Below are 13,177 nucleotides of genomic sequence, written 5' to 3' on the forward strand. Positions count from 1 at the left end.
AATCTACAAAACAGATGGCCTAGGATGTAGACTTAACTCAACAGAAGACCAATTTGATTTTGGAGTGTAATATCACTTTAATTAGTCACAATACCGAAGGATAAAGGATAATCTTGCTGGTCAAAGGGTCTAATACAATTTCCCGATATCAAATATCAATCTATAATTCACTGTATTCTTTGTCATCTATCCTAATTACTGCACTGATATGTACACTGATTGCTCTACTAGATAGGCTATACTGTTACAGTGTACACCACCCATATAAAGTTCCTGACTATGACGCCCCACATCTAATCGCGTCATTACTGCACAATACCCCTCTGTCTTCAATAAACATTTGGGACTAAACAATTTAGTGCATAATATTCAATAATATTCAGTGTTAAACAAGTGTCTGTATGTCTGAGCAAAGGAGTCCTAACCACACACTGTCAATGAGTTATCAAGTTGGTTGAAACAAAGGTAATGAAACACCATGTGTGTTATTGTAGTGTTAGTTACTGTGCAGTGCTAATTAGAGATCATGTGACCTGTGTGAACTACTTGACTGTGTTTGCACTGTAGGAGCATAATTTGTTAGTAGCATGTGTAAGAGTTTCCTCTGCTCATGCCTGTAATAATTTTACAGTGATTTATTGAACAGTTGTTGCAGTCAAACCCACCAAGGCATCACAAGATCAGCCACAGTAAGACCTGGAACACAGAGACATGCTTATAGGTCACAAGGATCAATACAGATGGACAGACAGAGCAGACAGACAGACATACAGTGTCACGCTCTGGCTCCGGGACTTTGTATGTTGAGCCAGGGTGTGTTCGTTTTGTTGTGTTTTGGTTGGTTGTCTTTGGGTGTGTTGTCTTGGTTGTTCGTGTGACTCCCAATCAGTGGTAACGAGTGTCAGCTGTCGGCTCGTTATCTCTGATTGGGAGCCATATTTAAACTGTGTGTTTTCACCTTGGGGTTGTGGGTTTTTGTTCCATGTTCTGTCAGTGTCACAGAGGACTTCACGTATCGTCATTTGTTTTGTTGTTTCGTGGTTGCTTTAATTTAATAAAGTCAACATGTTCGCTCAACACGCTGCGCCTTGGTCCGGTTCCTTAGACGATCGTGACAGAAAAACCCACCACAAAAGGACCAAGCAGCGTATACAGGAACACCCGCAGGAGAGAACGCTGGTGGATGTCCTCCTCGGCTGGGGACATATTACGCAGGAGGAGGCCGTCCGGTACCGGAGGGCGATGAAGGGGGAGACCCAGGATGGAGAGGAGCAACGGCGTCAGCAGGGCCATAGTCGGATGGAAGAGAGGCAACCCCAAATAAATTTTTTGGGGGGGCACATGGCTTGGGCGGCTGGGCAGCAGGCGGCTGCTACAGGACGTTTTGGAGAGGTGGTCACCGGGTGTTGGGAGGCAGAAGGCAGGTTGGCGAGGCCTGGAGGTAGAGCGGAACCAACTTCCCGTACTCAGGCATGGCAGCATGAGACGGGGCAGGTTCCGCGGTATGCGGAGCAGCGTACTGTGCCACGAGTGGTCCGGCACAGTCCTGTACGTCCTGTGCAAGCACCCCGCACGTGTCGTGCGAAGGGGGGGATGCAGCCAGGACGGAGTGTGCCGGCTCTATGCTCGAGGTCTCCAGTGCCTCTCCGCGGTCCCGGATATCCTGCTCCCGTATCGCGTGCTGTCATGTCGGTACGGGTTCACAGCCCTGTACGTCCTGTGCGGATGCCTCACGCAGAGTGTGTGAAGGTAGGCATCCAGCCAGGACGGGTGGTGGCCGCTCTTCGCTCCAGGTCTCCTATCCGTCTCCACAGTCCGGTGAGGCCTGTCCCAGCTCCACGCACTAAACCTACGGTGTGCGTTGCCAGCCCAGCCCGGCCTGTCCCTGCTCTACGCACAAAGCCTACGGTGTGCGTCGCCAGCCCAGCCCGGCCTGTTCCTGCTCCACGCACAGAACCTCCGGTGTGTGTCGCCAGCCCGACCCGGCCTGTTCCTGCCACTCGCACCAGACCAGGGGTGCGAGTCGCCAGCCTGGTCCAGCCCGTTCCTGCTACTCGCACCAAGTCAAGGGTGCGAGTCGTCAGCCTGGTTCAGCTCGTCCCTGCTACTCGCACCAAGCCAAGGGTGCGAGCCGTCAGCCTGATCCAGCCCATTCCTGCTACTCGCACCAAGCCAGGGATGCGAGTCTTCAGCCTGGTGAGGCCTGTTCCGGCTCCACGCACCAGGCAAAGGGTGCGTATCGTCTGCCAGGTCCGGTCCATTCCTACCTCACGCGCCAAGCCAGGGGTGCGCGTCGGAGGTCCTGATCCAGCAAGCGGGGTCAGATCGGACCGGGGGCACTACGGGGGGAGTGAAGTGGGGTGGTGGTCAAGCCCGGAGTCGGAGCCGCCTCCGAGGAGCAACACCCACCCAGCCCTCCCTGTTTGGGGTTTTTGAGGCGCGGTCGCAGTCCGCGCCTTTAGGGGGGGGTACTGTCACGCTCTGGCTCCGGGACTTTGTATGTTGAGCCAGGGTGTGTTCGTTTTGTTGTGTTTTGGTTGGTTGTCTTTGGGTGTGTTGTCTTGGTTGTTCGTGTGACTCCCAATCAGTGGTAACGAGTGTCAGCTGTCGGCTCGTTATCTCTGATTGGGAGCCATATTTAAACTGTGTGTTTTCACCTTGGGGTTGTGGGTTTTTGTTCCATGTTCTGTCAGTGTCACAGAGGACTTCACGTATCGTCATTTGTTTTGTTGTTTCGTGGTTGCTTTAATTTAATAAAGTCAACATGTTCGCTCAACACGCTGCGCCTTGGTCCGCTTCCTTAGACGATCGTGACATACAGTCAGAGAGACAGACAGTATTCATACTGTCATACAGTGAGGGAAAAATGTATTTGATCCCCTGCTGATTTTGTACGTTTGCCCACTGACAAAGAAATGATCAGTCTATAATTTTAATGGTAGGTTTATTTGAACAATGAGAGACAGAATAACAACAAAAAAATCCAGAAAAACACATGTCAAAAATGTTATAAATCGATTTGCATTTTAATGAGGGAAATAAGTATTTGACCCCCTCTTAATCAGAAAGATTTCTGGCTCCCAGGTGTCTTTTATACAGGTAACGAGCTGAGATTAGGAGCACAATCTTAAAGGGAGTGCTCCTAATCTCAGTTTGTTACCTGTATAAAAGACACCTGTCCACAGAAGCAATCAATCAATCAGATTCAAAACTCTCCACCATGGCCAAGACCAAAGAGCTCTCCAAGGATGTCAGGGACAAGATTGTAGACCTACACAAGGCTGGAATGGGCTACAAGACCATCGCCAAGCAGCTTGGTGAGAAGGTGACAACAGTTGGTGCAATTATTCGCAAATGGAAGAAACACAAAATAACTGTCAATCTCCCTCTGCCTGGGGCTCCATGCAAGATCTCACCTCGTGGAGTTGCAATGATCATGAGAACGGTGAGGAATCAGCCCAGAACTACACGGGAGGATCTTGTCAATGATCTCAAGGCAGCTGGGACCATAGTCACCAAGGAAACAATTGGTAACACACTACGCCTTGAAGGACTGAAATCCTGCAGCGGCCACAAGGTCCCCCTGCTCAAGAAAGCACATATACAGGGCCGTCTGAAGTTTGCCATCTGAATGATTCAGAGGAGAACTGTTGTGGTCAGATGAGACCAAAATGGAGCTCTTTGGCATCAACTCAACTCGCCGTGTTTGGAGGAGGAGGAATGCTGCCTATGACCCCAAGAACACCATCAAACATGGAGGTGGAAACATTATCCTTTGGGGGTGTTTTTCTGCTAAGGGGACAGGACAACTTCACCGCATCAAAGGGACGATGGACGGGGCCATCTACCGTCAAATCTTGGGTGAGAACCTCCTTCCCTCAGCCAGGGCATTGCAAATGGGTCGTGGATGGGTATTCCAGCATGACAATGACCCAAAACACACGGCCAAGGCAACAAAGGAGTGGTTCAATAAGAAGCACATTAAGGTCCTGGAGTGGCCTAGCCAGTCTCCAGACCTTAATCCCATAGAAAATCTGTGGAGGGAGCTGAAGCTTCGAGTTGCCAAACGTCAGCCTCAAAACCTTAATGACTTGGAGAAGATCTGCAAAGAGGAGTGGAACAAAATCCCTCCTGAGATGTGTGCAAACCTGGTGGCCAACTACAAGAAACGTCTGACCTCTGTGATTGCCAACAAGGGTTTTGCCACCAAGTACTAAGTCATGTTTTGCAGAGGGGTCAAATACTTATTTCCCTCATTAAAATGCAAATTAATTTATAACATTTTTGTCATGCGTTTTTCTGGATTTTTTTGTTGTTATTCTGTCTCTCACTGTTCAAATAAACCTACCATTAAAATTATAGACTGATCATGTCTTTGTCAGTGGGCAAACATACACAATCAGCAGGGGATCAAATACTTTTTTCCCTCACTGTAAGTGCATAACTAAACATAGTCATTCAGTCAGAGGAACAAAACATATAGTACACCTACTATACTATACTACTAAAGATCTATAGTTCTTGGTCTTCTGTCCAGATATTACAAACTGGACTACACTCCAAAACAGCCTGGACGTGTGATTAATAATAATGTATTCAATGCCCCTAAAACACAGTTAAAAAAAAAAAATAGTTGACTTTCAGACTGAGTGATTTATAAACGTCCAAACCTCCATGACAGTAGGAGCCACGTAGTTATATCAAAATCCATCAACTTTCCTTTAGAATCAATACGATTCAGCTGAGTGATGAAGGGTCTATTATAAAGCTTAAAATTAGTTTGCCTTTAAATACTGTTGGAGATACATTTGGTAATAGTCTCCATTAAGATTTAACATGGAACCCTCCCTCCTCATCTTCCCCTAGGTCGTTAGTGTTATTGATCCATTGGGAGGGTCCTTGATGGCCTAGATAAGAAATTACACCATAGCCCTCGTTGTTGGGTTGAGCCTGAATTTACAGTAGAATTGATAATGGAGACAGTTTTGTGTGTATGGTGTGGTGATGTATGTTAGAATTGTATACTAACCATTCCATGGTGCATGTTCAAATATCCAGTACCCTCCACCTCCATAGTTAACAAAAACCATGATTGTCAGGGAAAGTCTATAAATATTGAAAAAATATAGATTTCAGTTAAACATGTAACCAGTTGGTAGGCTAGCATTGTTATTATTGGACATTGACACCTAACATGAAATTCTAAAGAAAATGTCCGTACAGCATATAACTACTCTGTTTTACATAATTTACTTTTAGTAAAGACATGACTTCTGAATCAAAGATCAAAAGGCCAAGCAAGGGTGGGTATATTCTCAGTGGTGTAAAGTACTTATGTAAAAATACTTTTGGAGTATCTGTACTTTACTTTACTACTTTACTACTAACTTTTACTTCACAAAATTCCTAAAGAAAATAATGTACTTTTTACTCCATACATTTTCCCTGACACCAAAAAGTACTCTTTACACTTTGAATGCTTAGCAGGACAGGAAAATTGTCAAATGCAATGATTTATACTTTACCTTTAACTTTGATACTTAAGTATATTTAAAACCAAATACTTTTAGACTTTTACTCAAGTAGTATTTTACTGGGTGACTTTCACTTTTACTTGAATAATTTTCTATTAAGATAGTATGACAATTGGGAACTTTTTCCATTGTCACACACCGAAACGCAATACAAGGTAATGCAATCTAAGCATAATGAATCACTCAGGAAATGAACACTTGTCCTCTAGATCTACTCATGCAGGACTGCTGACTAAAGACTTTGACTATAATTTACGATACACTTATAACTTAGTGCTCGCGAGGGCCGCTGAAACACAGCATACATGATGGAATACTACACTGAATCAGCTGCTATGGGAGACGGTTGTTTGCATCACATGTCAGAAAATGTGTATTTGCATTACATTGCACAAATTTGCTTTGTGTCAGGTAAAGTGCCATAGCTTTCTCAATGGCAGATTCACTCCTTTCACCAGGTATAAAATCTCATTTCTGCTTTTGATTCATGAGTAATGTTAATGGAAGAAATAAAAACATTATTTGAGGACCATAAAGCAAGCTCCCAGTCTGATAAGGTACACTGTGTCTAGCTCAGTTTGAGCCTCCCTTGTTTTTCTGCCCAGATTCAATTAAGAAGTCCAGAAGCCATTACTGCTCCTTTTAGCCCTAACCTGCTGATACAAGATTTTAATCTGGCACTATCATCTCAAAAGAGCTATTAAAGCAGAGCGAACTCTGTTGCATACACACACAAGTATACATATGCATATACACTGACACACACACACATACATTCATGCACGTATGCACACATGCACAGAAACACACGTCATGTGCATCCTCATTCAGATTGTAACGAATATGTCCATTAGTCGTCATAGAGACAGAGACAAAGGTTAAGTCATTTTCCAGATGAGCCCCGTGTAAATTGCTGCAATATAACGACTTATTGCCAATCTTTTAAATTAAAAGCATTTGGTGTCCGACTCTCTGGCCTACATCTTTCAGAGAACCATTTTAGTCAGATTAAATTACCCATTCTTAAACCTTCCAATGTCTTATGAAATTGGCCTGTGAGAGAGGGCAAAATATTGTGATTATTAAGCTACTTTACAATACAAAACATGAGCACAACCTGACAATTCCAAAGATTGTCAGGTTAAAGCACCTAATTTGAATAGACTTGTTGTCATTTTACCACTTTATCAGCAAATTGAATAGTTCAAGCTTCTCAGCATACTAATAATGTTTCTGTGATAAACAGTTTTATGAACACCAGCCAGATACAGGTGAATGACAACAAAACACCACCTAGCTTCTATACAAAACACAGACACAATGTCATGACTAATACAGTGGGTATAGCTGGAGAAAAAAATAAATAATGTTTTATATATATATATATATATATATATATATTACAAAGTGGGATTAAAATGGATTTAATTGACATTTTTTGTCAACGACCTACACAGAATAATCTAATGTCCAAGTGAAAGACAAATTCTAAAAATGATTTTATGATTAATGAAAAATAAAACACTAACATATTGGCCCCATGTAGCTCAGTTGGTAGAGCATGGTGTTTGCAATGCCAGGGTTGTGGGTTCAGAACCCATGGGGGGCCAGTATGAAAAATGTATGCACTCACTAACTGTAAGTCACTCTGGATAAGAGCGTCTGCTAAATGACTAAAATGTAAATTAGATAAATATTCACCCCAATGAGTGAATTCATGTTAGAAACACACTTTGCAATGATTACATCTGTGAGTCTTCTTGGGTAATATTTGCACATTATTATTTTCAAAATTCTTCAAGGTGTTGGGGATCATGGCTATACAGCTATTTTGAAGTCAGCAATTTTCAAGCAGATTTAAGTCAAAACTGTAACTTGGCCACTCAGGAACATTCATTGTCTTCTTGGTAAGCAACTCCAGTGTAGATTTGGCCTTGTGTTGTAGGTTATTGTCTTGCTGAAAGGTGAACTCCTCTCCCAGTGTCTGGTGTAAAGCAGACTGAAGTAGGATTTCCTCTAGGATTTTGCCTGTGCTTAGCTCCATCCTGTTTCTTTTTATCCCCAGTCTTTGCCGATGTCAAGCATACCCATACCATGATGCAGCCACCACCATGCTTGAAAATAAGGAAGCAGTTACTCAGTAATGTGTTGTGTTGGATTTGCCCCAAACATAAGGCTTTGCATTTATGCCAAAAAGTGTATTCCTTTGCCGTGTTTTTTTGCAGTATTACTTTAGTGTCTTGTTGCATAGAGAATGCATATTTTGGAATCTTTTATTTTGCATATTTGTATTCTTTTTTTCACTCTGTCATTTAGGTCATTATTGTGAAGTCACTACAATGTTGTTGATCCATCCTCAGTTTTCTCCCATCACAGCCATTGAACTCTGTAGCTGTTTTAAAATCACCAATGGCCTCATGGTGATATCCCTGAGCAGTTTCTTTCCTGTCCTGCAGCTCAGTTCAGAAGGACAGCTGTATCTTTGATGTGTCTGGGTGGTCATCCACAGCATAATTATTAACTGACCATGCTTGAAGAGATATTCAATGTCTGATTTGTTGTTGTTAGCCATCTACCAATCACTCCCCTTCTTTATGAGGCGGTGTCAGAGGAAGGCCCTGAAAATTGTCAAAGACTCCAGCCACCCTAGTCATAGACTGTTCTCTCTGCTACCGAACGGCAAGCGGTAGCGGAGCGCTAAGTCTAGGTCCAAGAGGCTTCTAAACAGCTTCTACCCCCAAGCCATAAGATTCCTGAACATCTAATGAAATGGCTACCCAGACTATTTGCATATCCCCCCCCGCCTACTCTCTGTTTATTATCTATGCATAGTCACTTTAATAACTCTACCTACATGTACATATTACCTCAATTACCTCGGCTAACCGGTGCCCCCGTACATTGACTCGGTTATTTGTTACTTTTATTTCGTATTATTTATATTGTATTTTTTTGTGTGATTTTTAAAAATATTCCTCCTTAAAACTGCATTGTTGGTTAAGGGCTTGTAAGTAAGCATTTCACTGTAAGGTGAATACCTGTTGTATTCGGAGCATTTGACAAATAAAAATGGATTTGATTTGGTTTTTTGAAAAGTTCCCTGGTCTTTGTAGTTGAATTTGTACTTGAAATTCAATACTTGACTGAGGGGCCTTACAGATGTTGTTTGTCTGGGAGATCACGTCAACCCCTATTATTTCACACAGAGTGAGTCCATGTAACTTATTATGTGATTTGTTAAGCCACATTTTACTCCTGCACTAATGTAGGCTTAATTAAACAAAGGGGGTGAATGCAATGACTATATTTTAGTTATTACATTTGTATTAATTTGTAAACATTTGTATAATTTTATTTTCACTGGCATTATGGAGTCTTTTATGTAGATCAATGACAAAAAAATACAATTAAATCTATTTCAATCCCACTTTGTAATGCAACAAAATGTGAAAAAATCAAAGGGGGTTAAGACATGATATCCACTGTGGATGCGATAATACCATCACATTTCTTGGATTTTGATCTCTTTACATTGCATCAGCAATTAGGCTTTTAGTTCAATACAATGCCTCTTTAGCCTACAAGCAAATGGATGGCTACACTCAATCACTATTGAGTATTGAGTTACTTACATTATCGCTAGCCACATCAAGTACATGGAAACCCAATCTAGTCATAACAAATGTCTAGTACTTGAGAGGAAATGTCATGCTGCTTATTTCAGTGGCCAAATATCAATGCACAGAATGAAAAGCATACTGTCCTCTCAATAAACATCAACCTATCTATCAAATCTATTCATAACATTGGTGCCCATACAGTGCATTCGGAAAGTATTCAGACCCCTTGACTTTTTCCACATTTTGTTACGTTACAGCCTTATTCTAAAACGGATTAAAAACAATTTTCCCTCATCAATCTACACACAATACCCCATAATGACAAAGCAAAAACAGGTTTTTAGACATTTTTGCAAAAAAATTAAAAATACAACTGAAATATAACATTTACATAAGTACTCAGACCCTTCACTCAGTACTTTCTTGGCAGTGATTACAGCCTCGAGTCTTTATGGGTATGACACTACAAGCTTGGCACACCTGTATTTGGGGAGTTTCTCCCATTCTTCTCTGCAGATCCTCTCAAGCTCTGTCAGGTTGGATGGGGAGCGTTGCTGCATAGCAATTTCCAGGTCTCTCCAGAGATGTTCAATCAGGTTCAAGTCCGGGCTCTGGCTGGGCCACTCAAGGACATTCAGAGACTTGTCCCAAAGCCACTTCTGCGTTGTCTTGGCTGTGTGCTTAGGGTCGTTGTCCTGTTGGAAGGTGAACCTTCACCCCAGTCTGAGATCCTGAGCACTCTGGAGCAGGTTTTCATCAAGGATCTCTCTGTACTTTGCTCCGTTCATCTTTCCCTCGATCCTGACTAGTCTCCCAGTCCCTGCCGCTGAGGAGTGGCTTCCGTCTGGCCACTCTACCATAAAGGTCTGATTGGTGGAGTGCTTCAGAGATGGCTGGTCTTCTGGAAGGTTCTCCCATCTCCACAGAGGAACTCTGGAGCTCTGTCAGAGTGACCGTCGGGTTCTTGGTCACCTCCCTGACCAAGGCCCTTCTCCCCCGATTGCATAGTTTGGCCCGGCTGCCAGCTCTAGGAAGAGTCTTGGTGGTTCCAAACTTCTTCCATTGATGGAGGCCACTGTGTTCTTGGGGACCTTCAATGCTGCAGAACTTTTTTGGTACCCTTCCCCAGATCTGTGCCTCAACACAATCCTGTCTCAGAGCTCTACGAAAAATTCCTTCGACCTCATGGCTTTGTTTATGCTCTGACATGCACTGTCAATTGTTGGACCTTATATAGACAGGTGTGTGCCTTTCCAAATCATGTCCAATGAATTGAATTGACCACAGGTGGACTCCATTCAAGTTGTAGAAACATCTCAAGGATGATCAAGGGAAACAGGATGCACTTGAGCTCAATTTCGAGTCTCATAGCAAAGGGTCTGAATACTTATGTAAATAAGATATTTCTGTTTTTAATTTTTTATAAATTTGCAAACATTTCTAAAAACCTGTTTTCGCTTTGTCATTATGGGGTATTGTGTGTAGATTGATGAGGAAAAACATGTATTTCATCCATTTAGAATAAGGCTGTAATGTAACAAAATGTGGAAAAAGTCTAGAGGTCTGACTACTTTCCGAATTCACTGTAACTATCTATGTTATTCATTATATGAATGTCAGAATGTTGACATAGTAGCCCTAACCCTAACCACGCTAGGTGACATGTCAGTTTAGGTGACAAAGGTTAAATGTCGCTATTTTGACATATTCTAATGAGACATGTTATTGTTCCATTTGTAATTTACACTATCCTGTTTTGCTGTAATTTACACTATCCTGTTTTGCTGTAATTTACACTATCCTGTTTTGCTGTAATTTACACTATCCTGTTTTGCTGTAATTTACACTATCCTGTTTTGCTGTAATTGTTCAATGTATTACAACTAATCTTTAGTGTGTCATCTTCAAAATGAATGAAATGGCTGAAGGCTTTTAGAAGTGCCACAAGATTAAAATCAAGATCCTTTTAGAAAAATGTAAATGCAAACAAAGTCGAGCTGTCCTCTATAACTCATGTCAGCGGAGTTGGAGGAACGAGCTGAAAAGTCTTTCAGAGGAGAAGAAACCCCTTTGGCTTCAAAAATGTACCAGCGTTCATGGCAGGTGACTGATGACTCTTCTCCTCAGTGAAAAGTTGTTATTTACTGGCGTCTGGATCATAACTCAGCCAGTTGAGGTGCATTGGAACGTTAATCTTGAGCCCCGAGTCATTTGATTAAGCACGTGTCGAGGTATAGGACATTCAATTGATACAGGAACCAATATGAGAACATCGATATGTTACAGATTGTTTCAGCAGTATATCTTCTCAGGCAAATGTAACTTTGTATTACATATGAGAAAATCCGGTAACACTTTACTTGAAGGGAATATACATTCATACAAGACATTCATAACATCTTTATGAAACCAGTCATAACACCTTTATGAGTGTTGCAGTATCATTCATAACAAACGTTTTAACACATTTATTCAACATCAATCATAACAAGTTTTCAAAAATAAAAGTCTCTTGAAATAAATCTTTATTTAATTTCAGCATTGTACAATGGGAAATTTGATACTGCCACAGTACCCAACCCTCTGTCACACTATTCACGTAACAGGCTGGGAGCAACATAGGGTTAGTGGTCCGTGACTGTGTGCATTGAGTGTTTTGCATCCTCTTTTGTGATCTTTCAATGCGGCAAGATGCCGCTGGGTAAACAGCCTTTGGAATTATCAATATTATCATATTGAATTATGAACTTTTTTCGGACGATATCTGGGACAAGGTGGATCTGAAGTAAACAAAGTACCTGGCCTACCTGGCCTACACTGACTTCTGGTCTGGAGCACCCTTTGTAAACTTCATGTTAGGCCTACAATATGTTTTCTTCCAATAACAGCCAGAAACAAGTGTTATTAGGATAACACTTGGGTTGGGTTGGGTACTGTGGCTGTGAAAATACAAATGTCTGCTGTACAATGGATACATGAAGATCTATTTCAGTGTTACTGATAACTTTTAGTTTCGTAATGAAAAGGGACTATTATTTTGAAAACTCCTGATGAACGATATTGAATACATGTGCTATGAAGGTTGTTATGAATCAACCCATGTCGTACTTCCTCCATCCACACTAGCACCATAGTCCCTCTGTCTTCTTGTAAGAGCCATAACTACAGTAATATGTCATTATAGTGACATATAACTAAATGTTACCTTCAGTGACATATGTTCAAAAATACGCCTACATTTCAACATTCTGATATGTTTCTAATGAAATAGGTCTGTTGTTGATTATATGTGAAAAGCCCAGAGAAAAGTTACTGGTTAGTGTCAGGGAACAGTAGAAAGAACACTTGTTTTCACAAGCTTCTAATTTGGCCTTTAACTTGTACTTGTCTTCTCTAGAGCATGTGAAAATGTGATTTATTACTTTGATTTATTATACGGTACTGTATCTACTAGGTCTGGGAATTGCCAGGGACTTCACGATACGATATTATCACGATACTTAGTTGTCGATACGATATGTATTTCGATTCTCACCATTTTGTATGTATTGCGATTCGAATCCTGCAATTTTATTGTGATTTGATATTCCAAACATATTGTTCACTATATGTCTGCTCCAGAGTGACAAGAGAGAGCATGAGAAAACGAGTTTTGATCAGGCAGGGAAATAAAAGTGTTGAAAACATGTTCGCTCACCATTTAAAAAGAAGATAGGATGAAAAATACAGGCGTTTTGGCGCAGGTACAGTCGACTAGTGCTAGCTAACGCTACCAACAGTAGCGTTGGGATTTCTACAGTAGGGTTGGGATTTTTACAAATCGATACTTGGAGTCAAATATCGATATAATATCATCCCAAAATAATATTGTGATATGTAACTGTATCGATTTTCTTCCCCCATCACTAGTATCTACAGCATGGTAATTTCCTGGTAACTAAAAGCATTTTGAAATAACGTGATAATGAGCAATTTCATTTTCCCGGTTGAGGAAGGCTTGATATGTTGATTTGAAGATATACA

General features: G+C 41.6%; 1 protein-coding gene across 3 annotated transcripts in view; it reads right to left on the reverse strand.

Moving 5' to 3' along the window:
- si:dkey-192p21.6 (uncharacterized protein LOC565246 homolog) overlaps positions 1 to 13,177 on the reverse strand; it is a 45,516-nt gene that overhangs the window by 21,946 nt on the left and 10,393 nt on the right. For 2 of the 3 annotated variants that reach the window (XM_041866672.2, XM_045211427.1), the window contains 2 exons: positions 5,030 to 5,106; positions 666 to 696 (listed from right to left, as the gene is read on the reverse strand). In XM_041866672.2, the coding sequence (XP_041722606.2) occupies positions 666 to 696; positions 5,030 to 5,106 (108 nt within the window). The remainder of the gene's footprint in view (positions 1 to 665; positions 697 to 5,029; positions 5,107 to 13,177) is intronic. The other variant, XM_045211428.1, reaches the window with a different exon arrangement.

The sequence above is a fragment of the Coregonus clupeaformis genome, chromosome 37 (genome assembly GCF_020615455.1).
Source record: "Coregonus clupeaformis isolate EN_2021a chromosome 37, ASM2061545v1, whole genome shotgun sequence".
In the NCBI taxonomy this organism is placed as follows: domain Eukaryota; kingdom Metazoa; phylum Chordata; class Actinopteri; order Salmoniformes; family Salmonidae; genus Coregonus; species Coregonus clupeaformis.